The 24,099-nt window shown below is 46.9% G+C and overlaps 1 protein-coding gene across 6 annotated transcripts in view; it reads left to right on the forward strand.

The window, feature by feature from the left end:
• Nucleotides 1-24,099, forward strand: part of TTLL5 (tubulin tyrosine ligase like 5) — a 178,569-nt gene that overhangs the window by 115,581 nt on the left and 38,889 nt on the right. For 5 of the 6 annotated variants that reach the window (XM_090033722.1, XM_090033723.1, XM_090033725.1 and 2 more), the window contains one exon: nt 17,228-17,429. The exons of the other annotated variant lie outside the window; for it this stretch is intronic. In XM_090033722.1, the coding sequence (XP_089889848.1) occupies nt 17,228-17,429 (202 nt within the window). The remainder of the gene's footprint in view (nt 1-17,227; nt 17,430-24,099) is intronic. 6 annotated transcript variants of the gene reach the window in all.

A 24,099-nucleotide genomic window follows, 5' to 3' on the forward strand; every position in this document is an offset into this window, starting at 1 on the left:
GCCTCTGGGAACCCCATAAGGTTGGGTCTTTAATATAGTCCATGGCCTGTTGTGACCTAGTTATAAAACTTTTCTAGAAAGTTTACATGAATATATTATCTCATAGTATATAATTAGATGTTATAATACAACAAAAAATACACTCAAATTTAAAAAATCTGATTTAAATAAAAATCCATTTTTTTTAATTTAATAGATTTCATAGACATTGGAGCTGGAAGGGGCCTCATAAAATCATTGGGTCCAGCCCCCTGCCCAAGGGGTAGGAAGTCAGCTAGGGTCAAAGGATCTGAGCAAACTAAATGTCCAAATGTTTCTTGAAAGTGTCCAGAGTAGGTGCTAACACCACCTCTTGTGGGAGTCTGTTCCAGGCATTGGGGAGCTCAGATAGTAAAGAATTTTTTCTTATGTCCAGCCTAAAATAGTCTTGCAGGAGTTTGTGACCATTGGACCTTGTCATTCCCTGGGGTGCTCCAGTGAACGGGTGTTTCCCTTAGATCCTGATGCCACAGCCCTGTACTTAACAGGCTGCCACCAGGTCACCCCTGAGCCTACGCTTCTCCAGGATGAAGAGTCTCATAGCTCTCAGCCTGTCTTCATAAGGCCTGTTCTCTTGCTCTCTGATCATGTGCGTGGCTCTCCTCTGGACTCTTTCAAGCTTCTCCACGTCCTTCTTAAATTGTGGAGCACAGAATTGCATGCAGTACTCCAGTTATGGCCTCACCAAAGCCAAGTACATTGGGAGGATGACATCCTGGGTCTTGCTCCAGATGCATTGTTCGATGCAAGCTAGAGTTTTGTTTGCTTTGCCAGCTGCGGTATCGCATTGGTGGCTCGTGTTCCTCTTGTTGTCAGTCATGACCCCCAAGTCTCTTTGTCATTGTGCTAGCAAGTGTAGCATTGCCGAGCCTGTAAGTGTGATGCAGGTTTTTATTTCCGAGGTGGAACACATTGCATTTCTCCGTATTGAATTTCATCCAGTTTTTATCCGTCTACCTTGCAAGCCTGTTGAGGTCGGCTTGGATCATTATCCTATCCTCAAGTGTGGAGACTCTTCCTCAAATTTTGGTGTCATCAGTGAACTTGTCCAGTCTGCTTTTGACACCAGTGTCCAGATCGTTAATGAAGACATTAAAGAGTACAGGTCCAAGAACAGAACCTTGGGGGACACCACTAGACGCCGAGTGCCATGCTGATTCAGTTCTGTCAACTACCCCTCTCTGGGTCCAACCTCAGAGCCAGTTCTCCAGCCATCAGACTGTGGAGTAGTCAAGGCTGCAGTTTCCCAATTTTTCCATGAGGACATCATGGGACACCAGGTCATAGGCTTTTTTTAAAGTCCAAATAAATTATATCAACTTCTTCCTTTTGTCCAAGTGATATGTCACCTGGTCATAGAAGGAAATGATATTGATCAAGCAAGACCTACCTACAACAAACCTGTACTGGCTGTCCCTCAGAATGTTGCTTTTTGTTAAATTATCAAAGAAAGCATTCTTGACTGGCTTTTTCCAAAATCTTCCCGGGGATTGAGGTCAAACTGATTGGCCTGTAGCTTTCCAGGTCTTCCCTCCCTTTCTTGAAGATGGGCACCATATTGGCCCTCTTCCAGTCTTCAGGTACTTTGCCTGGGCACCTCGAATTCTCAAATATCCTCACCAGTGGCTGCGCTATGTCTGCCAGTTCCTTTAGGACTCTGGGGTGCAACATATCTGGACCAGCTGATTTATGGGAATCCAGCTTCTCAAGATACTTCCTCACAAGATCCACGCCAATGATGAGCATATATTCATCTTCACCCTGTCGTCCTGCATCATGTTAGGCAGGGTGGTCCCTTTTGGGCTGGTGAAAAATCAATGCAAAGTAATCATTAAGCAGATTGGCTTTTTCCTAGGTGTCGGTAGTCAACTGCCCTAGCTGGTTTAGCAGGGGTCCAGTCTTGCCCTTGTTTTTCTTTTGACTCCCCACATCTGAAGAAGGACTTTTTATTGTCCTTGATTTGTGTAGCCAGATGGAGTTCAGTTGCTGCCTTGGCTTTTCTAGTTTGTTCCCTGCAGGTGTGTACCAGTGCAGTATACTCCTTAGTGGTGCTTCTTGTCCTCCATCCATTATATGCATCTCTTTTTAAATGTCACCCATTTTCCCTTCCATTCTTAGGTCACTGACTAGATTGCCCGCTTTGGTCAGTACCCAGTTCAGCAGCCTCTTGTTGGCCCGTAAACTTCTTGGGACAGGTAGAGCTCATTGGCACATGTAAGGAAGCTTTGAGACCATTTGGATTTGGTGGAGTGCTCATCCATGAGATGTCTGTGTAGTTGAAGTCTCCCATGACGACCATGCACTGAGAGCGTGCAGCCTTGGCCAGTTCCCTGGTGAATTCTTGGTCAAGCACTTGTTCCTGGTTTGGAGGTGTGTAGTAGATTTCTATCGTTGTATCCCCTTCACTATGTTCCCCACATAGTCTAACCCAAAGGGTCTTTAGTTGTCCTCTTTGGGTGCCGGTCTCAGCTTGTAGGGATATGTAGCTCTCCTTCACATTTAAAAAATCATTCAATTTTTTTTATCTATTGTGCCAGCAAGAAATGCTACATTTATTTCTGAGATTCCAAGCTATAATTCCAGCTGCTTTACAGCCATTAAAATGTATAGAATCAATAAAATTGGAAACCTAACTCAGTCTCTGCTGTTGCCACTATCTTTGGCTGAGCTCAGGCCCAGGAGTTTTGGGCCAGCCTAGGAGCAGGTAGGGTCAGTCCTTAGTTCCTCATTTTTATCAAATCTTAGGGGAAAAGATGGGTATAGCAGTATGGAACTGGGATGATGGATGAATTGGGGCAACTGCAACACCAGCTGCTGCCCACTTTGGGCAAGACCATTGTGAATAATTTATTGCCAGTTTTGTTAGATCTGAATTAAAGCTTTGCCTCCTAGGAGTTGTGAATTGAACCAAATATCTCCTATCCTCATTTCCTGGCTAATGGTTATATTTGGAGTCAAAATTGTACAAGTGAGTTCAAGTTTGAGGTGCCTAACCAGATTTTATACCTCTGTTGACTAGTTACAGATGGGTCCAATCAGAAAGGGGCACTTTATCAGGATATCCCTGCACAAGTGAGACTGGGAAACTCTCTCTTGAGTGCATAGCTCTTTGCTTTGCTATACTAGGTACTTAACGAAGGCTCTCCATCCCCTAGTTTTGCCTCCCTCCATAGTGACAGACTTCCTTTGTTTGTCAGTCAGCAGTTTTCAGGAGGATGCTGCTCTCAGCCCAATTTATGTTGGCATACCTGGGCTTTTTGCATCCGTTTTGTAGAAAAATAATTCCTAAACCTGCAAGACTACGTTACTGTCATCCTTCAAAGGGTCATCTTGATCAGGAGAGAGGGGGACAGCTGAGGAATTTGAGGCTCTCCCACAATTTTCCAATCCATCACCTGCTTCAGAAAGGGCTGTAGGGCTGCCAAACATGCTGAAGTGGTTAAGTGTATCAGCTCCCAGGGAAGCTGAGGGGGAGGAGTGGCTCCTGCCTGATGGGTTTTCAAAGGGAGCTTAGTCTTTGAAGTTTTGTTTTAGCAGCTGCCAGGTACAGTCCCCTCATGCAGTGCTTCTGCCCCTAGCCTTCACGTGTTGCATTCTTCACTGTGCACATTAATGTGGGGGAGGGCAATAAAGGGAAATTAATTAACTAAGTGTTGTAGGTACTACAACAGGCATATTCTTTTAGTTTTGCACCCTTTGGCTCAGGGCACCTCATACCACACGTCTGTGGAATACCTTGCACATACTTGGCTCTACAAAGGTTAACAGACTTTTGCTCTCCAGTTTTCTTTGCTGTTCTTACTACTTTTGACCTTGGTCTCTCCCTGCTTTGCCTCCTTCCCCAAACTAATACTTTGCACACTTCTGTGACTGCCTGAGGATGACAAAGAGACTCAGCTATAAAACCTCGTAACCCCTTCTGAGGGTTGAAGCTTGGGTGGAGGGTAGTCAGGTTCAGTATCTCCAGCCTACAGAACAAGCAAGTAAGATGCAGAGAAGTGGAGTGACTTGCTCAAGGCCCAACATGCAGCCTGTGTCAGATCAGAGAATAGAAACCAGGAAATCCAACTGTTTTCTGCTTTGGTCACTGGACATGTTCAGTTCAATAGATGTACTTCCTCTCTCTTTCCCAACTCTCTTCTCAGCAAGAAATGGAGCGTCTTCAAGGACTTACTCTAGGTATTACCAACATGCCTCAGTTTTTCACTGAGCCCAGTCCTTGCTTGATCTGGTTTTAGTTTTTCCTCGGTTGACTTGCTGAAAATAGAGTAGTGTCATGTTCTGTTTTGCAAAGGGAAGAGGCAGATGAAACTCCAGTAGGAAGAGGAGGGCTTGCAGAGTAGCATTGGGAGAGGAGTTTTGTAGATTAGTTCCTGTATAGGTATAAAATAAGTAGAGGTGCACCGATACATAGGTCCGATATCAGATCAGGACAGATGTAAAGAAAATTGATTGCATCAGAAATTGGCCTGATATGGCAGATAATTTGGCCGATAAATGCCCATGCATGCTTGCAGCCACAGCACAACGTGCAGGCAGCAAGGAGCACAGCCTGGCAGTTTGGAGAGCTACATGCAGCTGGTAAGTCTGTTGTGGTGGAAGGGGTATGGCGGGGTGGGGCAGATCAACACCCCCTGTGGTGAGGGAGGGAGTAGGGCTGGGGCAGGGGCTGTCCAGCTAGGGCGGAGCCAGGCACAGGACGGAGCTGTGGCTCATCAGGGCTGGGGGGAAGCAGCTTCTGCTGCTGCGTGCACCCCGGGAGGGCACGGGGGTGGGTGGCCCCCAGACCTGTGCGGGGGGTGGTGGTTGGGGCTGGGGCCACGCTGGGCTCTTCCTGAGGGAGGGGTGGTGGTTTGGACCGGGACTGCACTCAGGGCTGTCCCAGTCCAGCCCCTGCCAGGAAGAGCCCAGCACTGTCCTTGGCCCCAGCCCACAGCTGCAGCCTGCCTTGATCTGCACCCCCTCCCCCAGCTTTCTCCCTCCTCTCCTTCCACTACAACAGACTTGGCAGCTGCACACAGCTGGTATCAGAAATCAGATTGGTACTGACCAATATGCCTCCTTAAAAAGTGGCTATCAGTGTCTGTCCCCAAAATCTCTATTGATGCACCCCTAAAAATAAGAATGATAGGCAGGCCTTCATGTGTCATTAACTAAGAGAATCTCCTCTAGCAAGAAGCTGGTACTATGAAGTATTATTTTCTCAGGGCAAAAAGCAGAGTTGAGACTCCTGACCTGCTTCACAGAAAGAGTCTGCTTTGTTTGTGAGGTTTTAAAAAAGAATATAACTGGTCCACTCCTTTGTTGCCGTTTTATGGCCCAGTCCAGACAAGTCAGCATCAGAAATAGAGGGGACAGGTTCAAGGAAAGTACCAACAGATGCATCAAAGAGGTTTGTTTGTTTGTTTGTTTATTTTTAAGTCTCCAGTTTTGGTTGAAGAGAAATGTTTTCTCTTCTAGCACTAATGGTTGACAGTAGGAAGCCAGAACGGTGTAGTTATAGTTCAAAACCAATTCCATTCTATATCTGTTTTTTGACTGCACATCCATAATTTCACAAAAAAGTAACTAGTCTGCCAGCAAATGGTCCCGCAGGCTCTTTGGGCAGGCTTGCATTTCTCTGGAAAATTATTTTCTTCAGATATGGTGTCTCCTAACTCCAGGGTGAGATGGGGAGAGAGAGAGAGCTTAGAAGGAGCTATAATGATTTGAAAAAGTTTACTTGATACTACTTTTTCCTTCTCTTCTTGCTCATAAACGTTTTCATTTGGAGATTGGGTTCCTCTAGACAAAATGACTTCCACTAGTTCTGGGGAAGCTGGTGGCTGGTTGGATCTAGTTGAGGAAAGGGGGGTGCACAGTTCCATGTGGATATTATAACAGTCATATGAACTCAGAGATGATTACCATCCTTAAAGCAACCAGTATGACCTCTCTAACCTTGTGTTGGGACTAGAAAGTGCATGTATGATTCACGCATCATGTGCCTGTGATCGTCTATTAACATAACGTGCATGATTAGATGGTCACAACCTTATCAGGGGCATTTGGACCTGAAGCAGAATGTATGTATGGATTGCACAGCCACTGAGCAAATCGCAATATCAGCTTGTCCTACCCCATCTAAAATCCTAGTGGGGGCTGTGGCACTTAGGTTGATGGGAGTACTTCTGCTCACTTGTAGCCAGTTACTTTCCTGTAGGTGCAGACTTAAGTGGGGTGTAGACTCTGTCCTCTCTCTGCCCACGTCTGTTTTGAACCCATGTAGTAGTCTACCATATATTTTCTTTTGGAGTACTGTGGGGTTTGCCAGTGTAGCCCAGCAGTTACTTCTCACTGGCAGCCTGGAAGTGGGACAGGGGCTTCAGTCGTTCTCTTCGTTCCCGTAAGGGATCTTGCCGACTTTGCAAGGACAGCAGGACTTTGCCGACAGCAAGGAGTGCAGTGCTCTGGGAAAGCCTACGCAGGAGGAAATTTAATGGAAAATATTAAGGAGAAAAAAATGTGTTTGATGGACTTTTAATATAAAAAGGAAAAAAAGAAAAGGGGGAGGGGGAGATTTATTCACTGTAATAGGAACCAAATGTTGGCTGGGATGGCAGCTGCACTCTCACTCTTAGCCTGTAAACTGTGAGCGGCTTTTCAAAGAAGGCATTACAGGGCACAAAGCAAGCTTGCTAACTCTGTTTTAACCCTTTTGTCTCACGAGAGACATAGAGGGACTGTGTCTGTGTGCAGGTATCAGCTCAGAAGAGCTTAATTTCTGGCTTGTAGTCACCAACATGTTCTAAACAGAGATGTCCTTCCCGAGTGTTACACTCCCCACCTGCAAATGTTGCTGCTACCCTCCACCCCTTGCGATGTAAAATTAGCATGGAAAAAGCTCTAATAAGTATAACAGACTGGCTGGGATCCAGCAAGGCTTTTCTAGACCTGTCTTCTATATATTTGTAAACTAATGGAGGAGTGGGAAGGAGGGAAGAAGGGGTTTGACGGAAATGGGTGCAAAATGTGACTTGCGCTCAGTTCAATGCATCCATGCCAGGTGCTTACATAAGGACATCTACTTGGGATAGCCCTTACCAGATTTCTGGTGTATACAAACCTCCTAGGCTTCTTGTTCTCTGTGCTGGGCAAAAGATGCTTCATCTTTTTCACACACAAGGAACACAGGCTTTGTCTCATCTAGGAAGAGTGGTTGAGTTTAAGTGGGGGTCTAGCTAGCAGGTTAGCCAAGCCCAACTTGACAAAATCATCCAGCTCCCAGTTTGATGGAGTGACTTGCCTCCTTACAGTGTTCAGCTGCTCTTCCTGACCTTCATATTTATTTGCTGTCTTGACATTGGCATGAGAGGGGTCCATGCAACCAGCTGCACATCAGATGTGAATAGGTTCTCTTCCTGAAAACTCATAAAAGAGGGGGAGGGTAGTGGGCTCCCTTTTCATCCATAAGTATTTCCATCATGTGTGCACCCTGCTATTAGTGTTCCAGCAGGTTAGGTCTGTGTATGCAGATGTGGGAGCATATGCAGGCAATGGGAGGCCAGGACCAAATTCCCCTCAGAATGCCTCAGCCCTCTGCTTGCACTAATTGAGGGGAGAAGGAGTGTGTACTGTGTGAGCTCCTTAATCTGGATCACATGGAAGAGACATGCTCAGCTGCCTTTGCTGCTTCTCAAACAACCAGATGAGCCGCAGTGGGATGGAGGTATTGAACTTTCCAGCCAGCTGGCCACTCACTTTCCTCTTGATTTAGTTTCTGTACAAGTGAATTTTCAAAGCTGCCCTGTGTTAGGAGAAAAAAACCCCAACGTTATTTACCTGCCAAGTATTCCCCAGATCAGAGAGGCTGGCAGCATGATGTGCTCGGCAGAAAGCCAAAGATGCTACTAGGGCCCAACAAAAACTGGCTCTGCTGAAAACTAAATATTTTATTTAATTTAATAAGACTGGCAGGTTTAGTGCTCCTGAATGTAAGAGGTGGATAATGCCAGCTAAATCCAGGAATAGTTTAGGTAGATTCTCTGCAGGCTTCCCTTACATAGTTATGCCAATGTCCTTCATCCTGATCAATCCTGCTGCTCCACCATGCAGCCCTCTTGCATATATCCTGTTCCTCACCTGCTGCCTTCCTTCTAGGCTACCTAGTTGTGGTCCTCTAGGCTAGTTTTGTCAGTGTTTCTTACCTACAACAGTATGGTGTAAGCATTGAAAAATGCCAAATACTGGGTACTCAATGGCAGAGAGAAGCAGGAATCGGGTAGACATGAGATTGGGAAGCAGATACAACCTGAGTTTGTAATGGGATGTGTGCGTCAAAAAGAACAATGTGCTTTAGAGCAGTAGTTACAGAACTGGGTGAAAGATCAAGGAGGGGATAATCCTGCACTTGCAGGCTTCCATGCATTTACTTCTAGAATGTTGCATTTAGTTATAGACATCTCATTACCAAAACATTGACAAAATGGAGCAATAAATGATTAGGGGTCTGGAGGAGCTGAGTGACGGGGGAAAATTAAGGGAGTTAAGTGTCTAGTGTGGCAAAGCTCTGACTAAGGGTTCATAAATAAGAAGGCCCAGGCCCAGAGCAGGGTGAGAGATAATGATGGGTGAAGTGATGAAACTGTGAAACGGTAAATTTAGCTTAAAATCTCATGAAAAATTCCCTGACAGCAAGGTGGAGTAGCCTGTGGAGATGTCTCTCAAAGGAAGTCATACATGATCCATCACTGGAGATACTTAACACTAACGAGATTGCTCAGAGCACTGGACAATGTCCTAATCCTGCATTGTGAAGAGATAAGCTAGGTATCCTCCCTAGTTCCTGTGACTCTGAGGCTAGAAATAAACATTGCCAAATGAAGCAGATCAGCTATGCAGGGATGTGTCTTGGCACAGCTGATCTGTTTTGCTGGGTGAAGCACTCATAATTTTCCTTCCTATTGATCTTGTGGGACAATGGGCCATATGTTTTCTGTTTCCAGAGGTGCACACCTGGTAGTCTGGGGTTTGTCTCTGGAAGTGGGAAAAGTCAGGGATCCCTGCTTCCAAGGACATGCGCCTGGCAGTATCTGAGGTGTGTCTCTAGGAGGAGGGAAGGGCTTTCCCCATTTTCAGAGATGTACTCCTGGAAATCTCTGGGGCATCTCTGGAAACAGGGAAAGGTGGGCCTAGTGCTCCTGAGGCTTGAGGGGCCTGATACTGTGGGAATTCCTGGGGCATGCAGGACTGAGCTTCTCGTACCCAGGGAGTGCCTGCCTGGGATGGTTGGAGAGTGAGGATGGCTCAAGGCTTCTGGCACTCTCCTGCCATAAAGCAAATAAGTTCACTGCAATAAAGTAGCACAAATTATTACTACCTTTTATTGCAAATACAAATTTAAGCATTTGTGGCATGACAAAGGTCGTGGACGTCTATTTGCTTTTGCTTTTTGCCACCATAAACATTTTTATGACCACACAAAGGCAACGTCCGTTTCAGCCCTGAAAAAAATTACTGAAACATCAGGATTTCCAGCAGAAAGATGCAAACTGTGAGAAATAGTTGAACTGGGCCAAGGGCTGATGACTGGTGCTGGTGTGCAGGACCACTCTTTTTGTCTTGCTCCTTCCAGCACTCCTGTCTACTCTGGTCTGAGTTTGTCTTTTATGCTGCCCTTGTACTTTTCCTGCTCTCTCTCTTGGATCTAAGTGAATGGTTGCTTCCTTTAACTGTTTATGTAGCTCTGGCTGTTGAGAAGAACAGGTAGATAATAGGAGAGTCAGAGAGTTTGGAGACTTTGAACTGTTTCAAGTTGCCTTCAGCTGTGCCTTCTCAGTAAGAAGGGAGGCGCTGATTGATGCAGGGGAACAGGAAGCCTCTTACATCTCTGCAACACTTTCAAGCACCACTGGAGATATTGTCGTAGTGAACTGAATTGGAACTCAGGCTGCAGTTCCACGGGTTAGTCTTGCCAAGCCAACCTGGACAGTCTGCTCATTAACTTTAAATCTTTTTCTTTGGCTTTGCTGTGCAGTTTTTTAAGGCAAATTGTGAACCATGTAACAGCATCCCAGTTTTATGTGGGGCAGTTATAGCCTTCCTGTTTGCTGTCTGAATGTCCCTGCTCCACTGAGGCTCTGGACAGCTCCTTATGCTACAGAGAATTCCCGAAGTGTTGACAGTAACTCATTCAGGAATGTCAAATGTGCTTAGTTCTTTCCATGGCTTTTGGAGTTTTCTTCAACTGAGTGCTAGGGGCTCATGTATTACACAGGTTGTGTTAAAGTGTAGACTCTTGTTGGCCAAGCTGAATCAAAGTCACTGTTTCTCAGACATCCCCCCCATAACCATGGAGCCCAGGAAGGAGCCATCTACAAAGGCTCACTACTTTAAGAGAGGGGGAAAAAAGGAAAGAGAAGGAAAAAAGGGCTTGTTAGAGGCTAGGCCTGTCCTACCCAGTGCCAGGCCTCCAGTGTCCTAAGTTGTGTTCCACCATGTTTATCATCACACCATGGCCAGCCTGAGTCCAGAGCCTGTTAGAGATGGAAGAGGGTGCAGACTGTGCCAGAAAAAATGTTCTTTGTTTTTTGAGCACTGCAGCACAACTCAGCAGGATTCTGGGGGCTGCCTCACCAGACAGAGCCATTCTTTACAATGCTAACTGCTTTGTACCAGCTGGTGCCCACCATAGCTTTGCTCAGAAATCTTCCTGGCCTTGTCGTACCTTCTAATGTCCCAGGGGTAAAGAGCCATTGCCCAAGGGATTCTTGCATTCCATGGCAAGGTGGGAGCATTGGACTCCTTTTTTGCTGCTTGGCACATTGGCCTTTATTCTTAATTCCAGCCATTACAGGAAAGGATGTGAAATACTTTCATTGTCAATTTGCTTTCTTGTTTAAAGGAATAATTCTTTGTGGTTCGCTTAGCCTGCAGCTGTGCCACTTCGTGCTGTGATCCTATCAGATATCACAAGCTAAGCAGTGTTAGGTGTAGGCACTTTTGAAAATATTACTTTGAGTCCAGTTTTCAAAAGTAACTTGAGCATGCATTGGAGCCTTTCTTTTATCAAACTTCTGTATGATGTGAGCACTTCTGAAAGGCAGTATGTCTGTACTTACATTGGTGATTCTCAGGGAAATATGGGAGATGGTATTGGCACCTGACACTTTTCTCATGGAGTCACTGTCCATCATACTGCTGCACATCCTTGTGCAACTGGAAGAGAGGTTCAGATGAAATCTAAAACAGAGGACAGATCACTTGGGATGGTTAAAAATCCCTTGTTGCTTTACATGAGTGCAAGTCTTAGCTTGGGTTTTACAGACAAATTCCAGTTCCAACTGAATTCCACTCCCTGACATTCTTTCTACATTTTTAGTTTGATAAAGTTTCTTTTCTGTTTTCTTGCCCTGTCATATCCCGTCCTAGAAATGGCTGCATTATATCAGCAGGTGAAAGATCCTGCTTATTCACTCAAGCTTGTGAAATGCTGTGGAGCACTTTGGAAAGGAAGTGGCTATAGAGATGCAAGCTGTGGTTGTTTGCCAATCTTATTCTTTCAGTAGCATGAACTCCAAAGGAGATGGTTCTGGTCAATACAAGATTCAAAGTGTGTGATCTTCAGTAAGCTTATGTTCTCTCCAAGCTTCTTCTTACTCCTCATTGTTGTAGAAGGCTGTGTTTTCAGTCCCCTCCAGGTGGGCAGAGATAATCAACTCAGCTTCTAGTTGGGTGCAAGAATCTAGCTGGGCTTTTTCTCTTCTCTTCCTTCCCAGTCAATGAACAGAATTACCAGGGCAGAAGTCTAGCCAGCTGACTTCAGGAAGTTTCCTTGGGTCTCTTTCAGCAAAACAGTGCATCACCAAAGAGATCCAGACAGAGACACAGAGTGACTAGGAATTTTGAAGCAGAGATGTAAGGATTGGTGCAAGGTATTTGAATACTGTTGGGCTGAATTTGAGCCACAATAATATGAAGTTCTGTTTGGAGTTGTTCTCAGATGCAAGGATGTTTATGTACCCTCTGTGGTGCAGGAAATAGGCAGCAAAGAAAGGTCTTAAGACCTCTGTGAGGAGGAAGGGGTGTTTATGGCCCAGGATCCATGAAAAATGCAGTTCAAAGAAAGGAATACAGTTGGTCTCTTGCCAAAAATACCATGTAGCCCCTAGAGCTGCTGGAAGGACAGAAGTTCTTGCTTGTGAAGAATGGGCCATACCACCAAGGCTGAGATTTCTGCGACATAGAAAGCCTCAATGCTAGCCAGGTTTCCACTAAGCAACCTATAAATAATCCTGAGTGATCGGGGAGAAGATTATTCACAACCAGTCTGGGTAATGCATTGAAATCTAATCTCTTTGTGGGGTGCATGTGCATGCATAAGTGAGTGTCCAGGCAGCCAACAGTTGTTAGTGTACAAGTGATGATCTTAAGCTGAAACAAATGAGTGCTCAGCAGTCTGGGGTTCAGTAGAGAGGTAAAGTGAAGCACAGATTGTTTAAGTAACAGCTCTGTAGAAGCGAGGAAGGGCAGCTGTTAATTCCTTGTGCTGAGCCTGCTGCAGGGCACTTAAGACAGGAAAAATGCCCAGAAATGTAGCCTAAAGGTGACCTTTGCTTCAATAAAACAGCATGCAGACAGTTTGAGAAAAGGCAATGTCAGTATTAAGCTGCCCTGAGAGCATGGCAAAGAGGTAAAAGTGCCTGGGGGCTTAGAGTATTTAATTGACACCAGCACCTTGATTCTCAAACTCCTCGTAGCTGATTTTATAAAATACTACGTATGGTGATGCAGAGCTGAAAGCCAGGTATCTTTCTCTGCATATGGTCCTAAGCCCTGCACTATGAACTGCATACCCTTTGCTACCTAGCAGACCACGCTTACACCTACACAAATTGTTATGCATAATGGAGCTGTATTTAGTTTCAGCTTCAGCTGAAAAAAAATATGCAAATGAAAAAATATCGTAAAGCGTATTATAAACTATGAAGCATACTCATGCAGAAAAGTACTTATTTGATATGGACGCTGTCACTGAAAATGGACACTCCAGTGATTTTCTTCAATCTACCATAGCCACTGACTATCAACACTAAAGCTAAAGAGCCTGATCTGGCTGTAAACTAGAAAGTGTCACTCTTACAGTAACATGGCGATATCCATGAAATATATCCTCAGGTCTCCTCTACATGGGGTGAATGTTGGTTTTTGACACTTTTCTGTGGTGGATTGTTAGTGAAAGCTTCAGGGATTTAAAGGGAAATTTGACTGTTGACTTTCATAAGCCAGAACAAAATCTGCTTGTTCCTCCTTTGCCATGACCAAAGGATGAGAAATTGGTGATGTGAAAAAAAGTGATTCACTTCAGGCAAAAAGCAGGCAGAATGTTAGTTAGCTTTAGATTGAGGAGCAGAAGCTCAAGGTCCTTTGCTGGCATTGAAGGGTGGCTCCTTCACTAGTGCTAGCTGTATTTGTGATTGCTTTTCAGTCTTTGTATCTACTGAAGCCAGTGTCTTGTTTCTGCAAGTGATGGTCCCCAAAGGTGTCCCCAGATTGTGCTGTAGTTTTGGTGCAATCTCTTCTGTGTTTCTCAGTTGTTAGCATGATTCCAGCTTTGTTTGGAGCACAGCTGCTGCAGCTGTTTCACATGTGGGGCTTTACCATCTACATAGAGAATGAGGTCAGGATGTGTCCTGGGAGGGTTAGATGTTAATCTAGGGACATGGGGAAAGGACCAGATGGCAGCAACTTGATAAAAACAATATTAGGAGCAGGTCTGACTGATCAGGGAACATATGGGTATCATTCCTGATGAGGGAGCAGGTGGACATCATATGCCTTGTGATGCACAAAGCACAAGGTGCCTCAAAAATGGCAATAAAAAGAAATGTAAGGAGCAGTGCTGAAAGGCTTGTAGTACTTCCCCAGCTCTCTTTGCAGCATGTGCATGATGAACAAAGTTTAGCTTCAGAGCAGGACCCAGCAATACTGAGGAGCTATGGCTTTACTGTATGCTCATGTAGAGAGAGACACGGGTGGGCAAAATGTGGCCCATGGGCTGGATCTGGCCCACCAGACACTTTCATCCAGTCCACGGGCGCTTACCAATGAATTGTACCTTGCTGAACCATTCTGCCCATGAGAGTGGAAGTGAGGCACCCACATATCCACCCCCCACCCCAACATACCCTATTGCACCTTGCTTCCACTTATGCATGGAAGGGCCTGGCCTGGCCAGTATGCAGCTGCCAGGGGACCTGCTTGGCTTCCCTGGCGCCCAGCGTGCTCTGGCCAACAGGTAGAGAAGTGGTGGGAGTAGGAAGCATGGGTCTGTGGCTGGCGGCAGTGTGGAGTGCAGAGCTTGGGGTGGGCAGGGTACGGGTGTGAGGGAGGGTGGGGAATGTGGGGACTCTCCCCTATGGTGTGCGGCACCGGCATGCAGGGGTGCTTGTGCCTGGTGCAGGTGCTGACAGTGCATGGCTTTTGGCCAGCGCTGCACATGAGGAGCATAGCCTGCCTCTTATCAGGACTCTGTGCCATGTGCCTGGGGCACTGGAGGAAAGCTGTGCACTGGAACTGGCTGCCTTCTCCACCCCCTGCTGCACAGGTCTCAGGACTCTGCTGGAAATAGAGGGGAGCCCTGGCCCCTGCTGCCCCATGGAGTCCCGGGACCTGTGCAGCAGGGAGAAGCAAAGGCAGCCAGCTCCAGCATGTGGAGCTTTGCGCTGGTGCCATGCAAGTGTGGGGGCTGCAGGATGCACTTCTCGCCACCACGCACAGCACGGGCCAGAGCCATGTGCCACTGGGCAGGAGTGCCCTCGCCTTCTGGTGCTGCTGGCAGCTGGGGCAGTGCACCATGGGTGGGAGTCCCCCATTGCCCTCCCCCCACATGCAGCCACACCCCCTCACAACCTCCCCTCCACACACAATACAAGAGTAAGACTTTATTTTTTTAATTTTTATGCAGTCATCTCTATATACGGTACACAAACACAAAACATGATAAATATTTTTGTAATAATTAAAATATGTTATAGTAGGTGTTTAGTGTAGGTTTTTTTTCTGGTTCCAAGATGGCAACCCTCCCCTCCTGGGGGGCCTAGGGGAGGGACTTCTGGTGGCAAAGGTCAGGGGTTAGGGGGTGGGGCTTTTGGTTTTAAGATAATGACCAGGGGGCAGGGCTACTCATGCAGCCCTCTACAGCTCACCAAAACTGGTTAAGTGGCCCTCCAGCTGAAATAATTGCCCTCCAGTGTCCTAGACACTAGGCACTGCAGAGTTTGGTCCTCACTCATTGGTTTAGTTAGAGGAAGAGGAGGAGATCTGGGGACCTGGGGAGATCTAGCAGCGTGAACAGGAGAAGGAAAATCTGAGAGTGGGGGGTGGGGGGAAGAAGAAAGATGAACAGAAAGGTGCAGTGACTCGTTGAAAGCCAGTGGGCAGAGTCAGATCTAAGCTTCTCCTGAGTGAGGCCTGTGACTTATCTGCCACACCCTCCTGCCTCTCACACTTTGAGAAGGGGAAGACAAGAAAGCTCCAGTCAGTTGGGGACAAAAGTCATTTGCAAAGATTCTAGTCAAAAATTTCCTTTGAGGAGATGACCTGCAGAAAGCAGTGCAAAGGGGCAAGGAGGGGAAAGTCAGTTTGTCATTGGCCCATATAAAATGGATTTGATTGGGAGCTCCTTGCAGAGGGTTTCCCATAGTTGGCAGTAGAGAGAAGCTTGCAATCAGATTCCTTTGCTGGGCTGTCTTGCTCCATTGCCACTGAGCAGGTGTGTGAAGATAGACCTCTTTTTAATGTTTGTAGAGTCCCTGCTCTTAGTACTCTCTGGGAAGCATACAGATCATCTTCAAGATGGTTTGGGTTGGCTTGGAGGCTAGGTTTTCAGAGACAGCCTCAGGAAGAGTCTGGGGAATTAGGAACTTTTGTAAGGCTGCAATGAAGTGGGGAGGCTGGGGTACTTGCTGTCCCAAAACATTGCCTGTTCCCTGGGCTTGCAGCACAAAGCAGCAGCAATAAGTATCATCTGAATCCCAATTAGTTTCAGTGTGCAAAGGATATTCAAGGGAAGTCTGTGAGAGCCCCAAGAGAGTATCTAGATGTGGGGCATGGTGGGAGGAAAGAATGGCAGAGCTCAGTAAGGACATGAGAAACTTAAGTAGCAAACCCCTTAAGGGTTTTTGCCAGAGTGCCAGGATTGAGCCAACCATGTTGTGTCAGTGCTTGTGAGCAGATGGAATATGGGTTGCTGGTCTATCCTTGGATCTCCGGGACACCTGGTGGCCTTGTCACTCTGCCATCTGCCCTCCACAAAGCCCATGGGCCTGCCTTTGCCAAGTGCTGTAGCTGTTTTCTGAATCAGGTTCACACACTTCAAAGCAAACATGTGAGCTCCTGTTAGTGCTTATCACATTGTAGGCCACAGCTGAGCTTCCTCTTTCCAAGCCTAGGCTGTAAAAATTCCTGCCTCTGCAAAAGACCTTTGCTTGTTTAACAAGCTTTCTCCTTTGCAACCCTGAGACAGGGCTTATGTTACTAAAAATGATGAAGAACTAACCTAACCTCTGAAACCCTTCAGGCTTTTGAGTCATAACTGCATGGAGCTACTACATGTCCAAATGCTCCCTAACCCTCCCACTCTTGTATGAGCTGTCTCCTTGCCTTTCCTGCAGGTGCAGGTCTCATTCCATCCGTCCTCCCACTACTTCCAGCATTTGCCTATTTGGAATGAGAGTAGTTAAGACTTCCTCTAATGTTTTGGCAAAACCTTTACAATCCTAAACATGCCCTCTAGCTCCTTAGTTATAGGATTTCATTAGCTCAGCTCTGTGGGGGCTGTAAGGTTGGCTGTTCCTCCTCAGTGGTAGCTAGCCATGGTTGTGTCCTGCTCTTGGACTTCTCCTTTTCTTTGTCATTTTCTCCTCTGGCTTGGTGGCAAGGTAATAAAGTGCCAGTCCAGAGTTCAAGAAACAATTGGTGCCTGTGCAGGAGGTTCCTTATGAAGCCCACAGTTGGCTCTCACCATTTGCTGCATGTTTGCCGCTTGCCTATACTACCCAGTTGTTGCAGAGTCGTATGCTTTGCAAGTTACTAGGGACTTCTTGGGCAGAAGCACAGTGCCTTGTGAGCAGGGTTTCTCCCAGTTTTGCATGCAGTGTCTCAAAGCTGGAAGGCAAGTGAAGATGTGTGATGCCTCTTCTTTTCTCAGGGTTCCAGAGAGTGATGATGGCTTTTCCTGGGAAGGGGAATTGGAGAACAGTGTCTACAGCAAGGTGACAGGGAGCCAACTGGCATATCCCAAGTATCAGCCAAGTGCCGGCAACTATCAGCTTCATTTTGCTGTGCAGCAACTCCAGCAGCAGAAGATTCAGTCCCGACAGCTCTTGGAGCAGAGCCGAGCTCGACACCAGGTAACTGAGAAAAGCCTGCCCAAGTATTGCTGCTGGGTTCTACACCTATAGGACCCACTCAGGGCAGATTTCCAGCAAGGATGCTGCTTGTGGGGCAGTGGGAGCTGCAGCTCTGTGGACTTGCACTTAGTTCAGATTATTTGACCTGAATCGGGGGGAGATCTTGATCTTTTGCTGTGCAATCTGGTAGCCTCAAACAAAATCAAAAGCATAGTATGCAGGTCTCCAACACCTTTCTCACTTATCAGAGGTACAAATTAGAATAGCAGGGTCCCTAAAATAGTTTGTGGCCCAATTATCCTCATTGCTTCCTGAGAGGAAGACTGAAGGGGGCAGCAGCTCCCAGCTCTGCTCCCTGCACAAGTTCTCTTGAGGCTCTGGCTCTTCTCTCTGCTTTCCTTCCCTAAACTTCCCCCACCACCAAACCACTTGCTGCCCCTCTGAGCAGGAGCAGAAGGCCTTTCTTTCATCTCTGTCCAAGGGGCTCTGGGCAGGCAGCAGTGACTGCTGATGAGCTCAGGGGAGCGCTGTGAGCCATGCCGTGCCTGTGAGGAGGCTGAGGCTGGCCATGGAGTCTGGCTGAGCCCTCTTCTAATTGCCGACATTGAGCTGATGTTATTCTTGGCCTGGGGCAGAGCCGTTACTCAGGAGTTTCTGTTAAAGTGATTCTTTGTTAAACCTCTACTCACTCTCCCTCCCCCCCTCCCCCTTCTCTCTCTCCAAGCTGAGCAGTTCAGAGCTGCAGTATTGAGGCCATTGGTGTGCCACAAGCTCAGGCAGATCTGAAGTTGCCATTAATGAGAGAGGCAATTTGTTTAGCGTGGCCTTTCTTATAGTGGAACCACATCTTCAAAGAGAGAGTGTTTCTTGGACACTACCTCTGCCACTTGTCTTTGCCTGGAACCAGACAGACCTCTCCTGTCAGTTACAGGTTGTTTTTTTTACTGAGCCCCTGCTGTGCTACCTGCTTCCCATAACCTCTCCAGGCTTCTCATTGCCTGCTCCACTCCAGCCTCCCTGTCCTACACCCTGTCACCTGCCTCTGTCTCCTACTCCCCCACCACCCTGCCTCTCCCTCCAGCCAGCACATGGTACTGTGGCTCCCATCTCACTTTCTCTTACCAGTCACCATCACTACCACTCTCTTCCTGCTCATCTACCAGACCTGATCCTGTAGGTCCTACTTGTTGTCCAATAGACCTTCTGCCCCAACTCCTGATCACCATTCCCCAGCCTCTCCTGCTCCATACATGCATATATCTTTTCACTCATTGTTCTTCTTGCCACACCCAAGTCTGCCCACCTCTCTGTCCTGCTCCCTGTTACCTAAGCTCTGTCCCTCCTAAGCCTAGGATGTTTTACTGTTCTATGATGTCTCGTGAGGTAAAATCACATCCAAACAGTATTTTGAAGTATTTTAGCTACTTTAATTGATGCCATAGCTGGAGGTAAAAGGAGAAGTAAGGAGAGGTGATCAGGCCCTTTTGCCTAATGCAGTTTGGAAAATCTTTACCTTTTAATGTTTTTCCTTTCATCTCCCTCTCTGTTTTCTCTCTTTCACTTCCTCCTTGTTTTTTTTCTCCACCCCTTTCTCCTGCTATACATCAGCAGCCAAAAAAATCATTTCCAGACATTTTCCCCAATCCCTCTTCTTAGGGTGAGTGTTAATTCATATCTTTGAGAGACAGTGTGCCACAAAAACCAGTGTACCCTTGCAGACAGGGTACTTCGGGCTGGGAAAGGCCAGTGTTTACTTAGCAGCAGTGGATCTTCAGCAACCTTCCTCACCCTGCTGTGGGCTCCCCACATACTGCACATTTGTACCTCTGGATAGACTGGCTTGAAATAGCCAATGACTGCTGTTCTCATCCAAAAACTCGTTGCACAAAGCCATAAAAACCCTACATCCTTCTAGAAATTGCTCCAACATTTTAGAGCATTGTGTGTGATGTGGACATGGGGAAGAGCAGCCTGCCAAGAGAATCTGGTAGCTCTATGCACTGTCAGTGAAGCATGGCCATGTGGAGTAGTAGGAAGAAGAACAGGAGTTTCACTTCAGGATTCAGCGATGCACAGTGCACATACTATGTTCCACAGCATAACTTTCATCTGGGTTCTCTGCTCAGAGCCTCCACCAGGGATTGCAGTCTCTTAGTTGATTTTTTTCTGTTCTCCTGACTGGCTAGTACTAGTTCCTCAACTTGCCTGATTCTGTGATTCAGTAGCTAGGGGTGCTGCTCTGGAACTCAAGAACCATCTCTTTCTTCCTGGCTCTACCTTGTAGCTGGATGACTTTAGGCAAATTGGTTTACTTCTCTGTTCTTTAGTTACTTTGTCTGATACTTGACCTACTTGCATGAAGTGCTTTGAAATCTATGGATGAGAAGTATAATAGCAGAGGTGAGAGAGTCTGATTGTGTTAGCAGCAGGGAGAGGTGCAAAACCCAAGTGGGAAAGGCCTGTACTTCTAAAGGGGCATTACGTTCTCTGTTCTCTAAGCCCTCTATGAAGTGCATCTCCAGGCCACGTAGAAGACATTTTCATCTGATGCTCCAATTCCAATCATGGCTTGAGTATTGCCTGGATTAGGCAGGCCAGTCGGTTCCCAAGAACTTATGAGCTTGTGTCATGGTTTTTGTGGGCACCTCTCCGAGATGTAATGTCCTTGAAAAGTACCCTGCTGCACCAGTGAGCATTTTGTTTCCTTTTCTGTGGCTTTTGACTTGGAAGTGTCTTTGTCCACTGGCAGCTCTTCTGCACTGCCTTTAACCCAATATGCTAGGTGTGAGCTGTATGCATGGGGGGAATAGGTGACATGTTTCAAATTATACTTATATAGTAAAAGAAGGGGTACTTTTGTGCCAAATAGGGAATGTGTCTAGGTACGATGGTTGATTGATTATTCACATAGTAGCACCAACTAAGTACTGGATGCTTTCCAGTTATTTGAGTATGATGGGCCCTCCTCCAAGGAGCTCACAACCTAAGGACAAAGAGGTACTCAAGCATGAGGGGATGGGGAAATAATGACAGACAATTAACATTTGATTCATATGCAAGTCAATGTGATTAGCTATAGACAGATTGACAGAAATGGGTCTTTATATTTGGAAAGGTTATATCATTTGCAGCCAACTCCAGAAAGGTTGTATTGGATATAGGAGGCTGCGTGGAAATATGCAGAGGTGATGTGTGAAAATCTGATCAACATGTAGCCAGGGTAGGAGCATTTTTAAAGTAGAAGGGGAGGAGGCAACACAAAGCTTGACAAGGGAGGAGAAGAGAGAGAGGGACCTGTAACAGGGCCCCTTTGATCTCTTACAGGGAAGAAAAGACAAGGCCTTTAAGAAGAAACCAGCAGGTTGAAGGCCATGCACCTCAAGTGGTGCTCAACCTTCTGCCCCACAGGCTGGATGAGTGGCATAGGGCTAGTCTGTGGGCTGGATCTGATGAATGGGGTCAGACAACATGCTGAATCTAATGGGCAGGATTAGTGCTTGAGTGTGTTCCAGTATGCCAGCTCAGTCTTATGTGCTGGATATGGCTGTGAAGCAACCCCCTCATGCTGACATTATCTGGTCTGGCCAAAGGTTAGCGTGGAACTAGTTAGGGGGCTTCTGGAGGGGCTGGACGTGTTTAAGTCAGCCGGCCCGGATGATCTCCACCCTAGAGTCCTTAAGGAATTGGCCGAGGTCATTGCAGGACCCCTGGCACGGCTCTATGAGCACTCGTGGTGCTCTGGTGTGGTCCCAGAGGACTGGAAGAGGCCCAACGTGGTTCCAATCTTCAAAAAGGGGAGGAAGGAAGACCCAGGAAACTATAGGCCAGTCAGTCTTACCTCGATCCTGGGCAAGCTGTTTGAGAAAATTATGCTGGTACACATCCATGAGGGGCCAGCTGGGGACTGCATGCTTAGGAGCAACCAACATGGGTTCATCAGTGGCAGGTCCTGTCAGACCAACCTGGTGGCCTTCTATGATCAGGTTACCAGATCATTAGATGCAGGGGTAGCAGTGGACATAGTCTTCCTGGACTTCTGGAAGGCATTCGACACTGTCTCTCACCCTGTTCTTATTAAGAAACTGGGGGACTGTGGTGTCGACGCCCACACAGTCAATTGGGTCACGAACTGGCTGGAGGGCTGCACCCAGAGGGTGGTAGTAAATGGGTCCTTCTCAACCTGGAAGGACGTGGGCAGTGGGGTTCCACAGGGCTCGGTCCTTGGGCCTGCACTGTTCAACATCTTCATCAGTGATTTGGACGAGGGGGTAAAAAGCACCCTGTTCAAATTTGCTGATGACACTAAGATGTGGGGGCAAGTGGGCACACTAGAAGGTAGCATCAGGTTTCAATCAGACCTAGACAGGTTACAAGGGTGGGCAGATGTGAATAGGATGGGATTCAACACAGACAAGTGCAAGGTGATGCACCTGGGGAGGAACAACCAGCACCATACCTACAGGTTGGGGAACACCCCTATTGTCAGCATGGAGGCGGAAAAGGATCTTGGAGTCATAATTGACTCCAGGATGAACATGAGCCGGCAGAGTGGAGAGGCAGTCAGGAAGGCCAACCGTACCTTGTCATGCAGCCACAGATGCATCTCGAGCAGGTCCAAGGAGGTGATCCTCCCCCTCTGTGCGGCACTGGTCAGGCCTCAACTGGAGTACTGCATCCAGTTCTGGGCGCCACACTTCAAGAGGGATGTGGTCAGCATCGAGAGGGTCCAGAGGAGGGCCACTCGCATGATCAGGGGACAGCAGGGCAGGCCCTATGAGGAGAGACTATGGGACCTGAACCTGTTCAGCCTCCAAAAGAGAAGGCTGAGGGGGGATCTAGTGGCCTGTTACAAACTAGTTAGGGGGGATCAGCAGGCATTAGGGGAGTCACTGTTCCCCCGTGCACTGCCAGGAATGACCAGGAATAACGGTCACAAGCTGGCAGAGGGAAGGTTTAGGCTAGGTATCAGGAGGTGCTACTTCACGGTCAGGGCGGCTAGGATCTGGAACCAACTTCTGAGAGAGGTGGTCCTGGCTCCTACCCTGGGGGTTTTTAAGAGGAGGTTAGATGAATATCTTGCTGGGGTTATTTGACCCCAGTATTGTTTCCTGCCGTGGTGGGGGGTCAGACTAGATGATCTGCTCAGGTCCCTTCCAACCCTAGAAACTATGGCGTGGGGCCATGTCATCTCACCGTGGCAGTTACAATTGCTCCCCTGCCACCAAATTTCCAGATACATGGAGAGTCTCATGGGCTGGATGACATGGTCCCACAGGCCTGGGTTCGAGCAGCATTGGTATAAAGGAAAAACCTGAGCAGCAAGCGGGGCAGAAAGGCTGTATGTGGGGAGAAGGCAGGAGCAGAAAGAGAGGAGACGAGACAGAAGAACTAGAGGAAAGCCTGACAGGTCACGAAGAAAGCCAACTTGGTGCTGAGTCTGTTCAGAAGTTTCAAAAGGAAGAGACTGGCTTTGGGAAGAACCTGGAGGAAGTTCAGGGGGGAGAAAATCCAGGAGGACCAGCGAAGCCATAAGCCCTGTTAACTAGGTGCCTTTCTCTTCAGTTACCTGTACCCTGAGTAAAATCAAGATGTGGCAGGCTAGAGAGGGAGGGACATCTGAGAAGAAGGGCCTGCATGGATGGAGGAGGGAACAGAGGCAGCAGCGTACTTAGGACCAAGGAAAGCTGTTACAGGGCTGAATTATAGAGAACTTTGAAGATAGTGACAAGAATTTGTTACTAAGGATTCAGAGAACAAGATCAACAGACAAGAAAGCAAATTTAGGAGCAGTGTTTTGTATGGCTGAAGGGGAAACAGTGTGTGATACGATCTAACCTGATGGCTGATACTGCTGCTGCACTTGGCAAAGCATATAATAGACCAACAGTGTTTACTTTCTAACTGTTCCATTAGGAGGCTTCTCCTTCCCCATGTGAATTTATCCTGTCTGTTTAGCCCAGCATCTACTAGGTTTAGAGCTTTATGCCCAAATACTTTGCATGGAAAATAGTAAATAAACTAAATTAAAGCAAAAATTACTCCATCTTAGTGGAACAGCCTCCATCAATCCAGCCTGCATCAGAAGGGTAAGACACAAATCATATTAACGGGCAGCAGGGTAGTCCATGGTCATGGTTTCACTTGGTGATTCGTAGACTGATTTTTGCTATAAATACTGAGGTAAATTCCCCTGTAGCTGCTAAATAATTTCTCTTCCTTCTCGTGCCCATCAAAGAGTGGCACGTCCCCAGGTTAGTTGTCACTAAGCTAAGATTCCCTTTTCTCCGTTAATCATTTATATTGCTCTTTACTGACAAACAGGAGGCCATTTAGGATCTCACCCAGATTATGGGACATTCAGATATGAATGCACTAGAATTCTCCCCTCCTTGCTCTAGCACACAAGGCCCCTTTCAGTGCAGGCATCTTTGCTGCCATGTCACATTGGACTTCTGTTTGATTTGCTGCTTTCCTTTCCCTGCTGTCTCTTTCATCCATTTCTGCCTCCAAGCTTTCTCCTTCAGATCTTTATTCTCCAAGTGTTAGCTGCAATTTTCCAAGTTCAGTCAAAATGTTATTTGCTACCCATGAGTCAGATCCTCAGTTTATGTAAAACAGAATAATGGCACTGAAGTCAATGAATTTGAGTTGATTTATACCAGCTGAGGCT

The sequence above is a fragment of the Crocodylus siamensis genome, chromosome 2 (genome assembly GCF_052110815.1).
Source record: "Crocodylus siamensis isolate JL-2025a chromosome 2, ASM5211081v1, whole genome shotgun sequence".
In the NCBI taxonomy this organism is placed as follows: domain Eukaryota; kingdom Metazoa; phylum Chordata; order Crocodylia; family Crocodylidae; genus Crocodylus; species Crocodylus siamensis.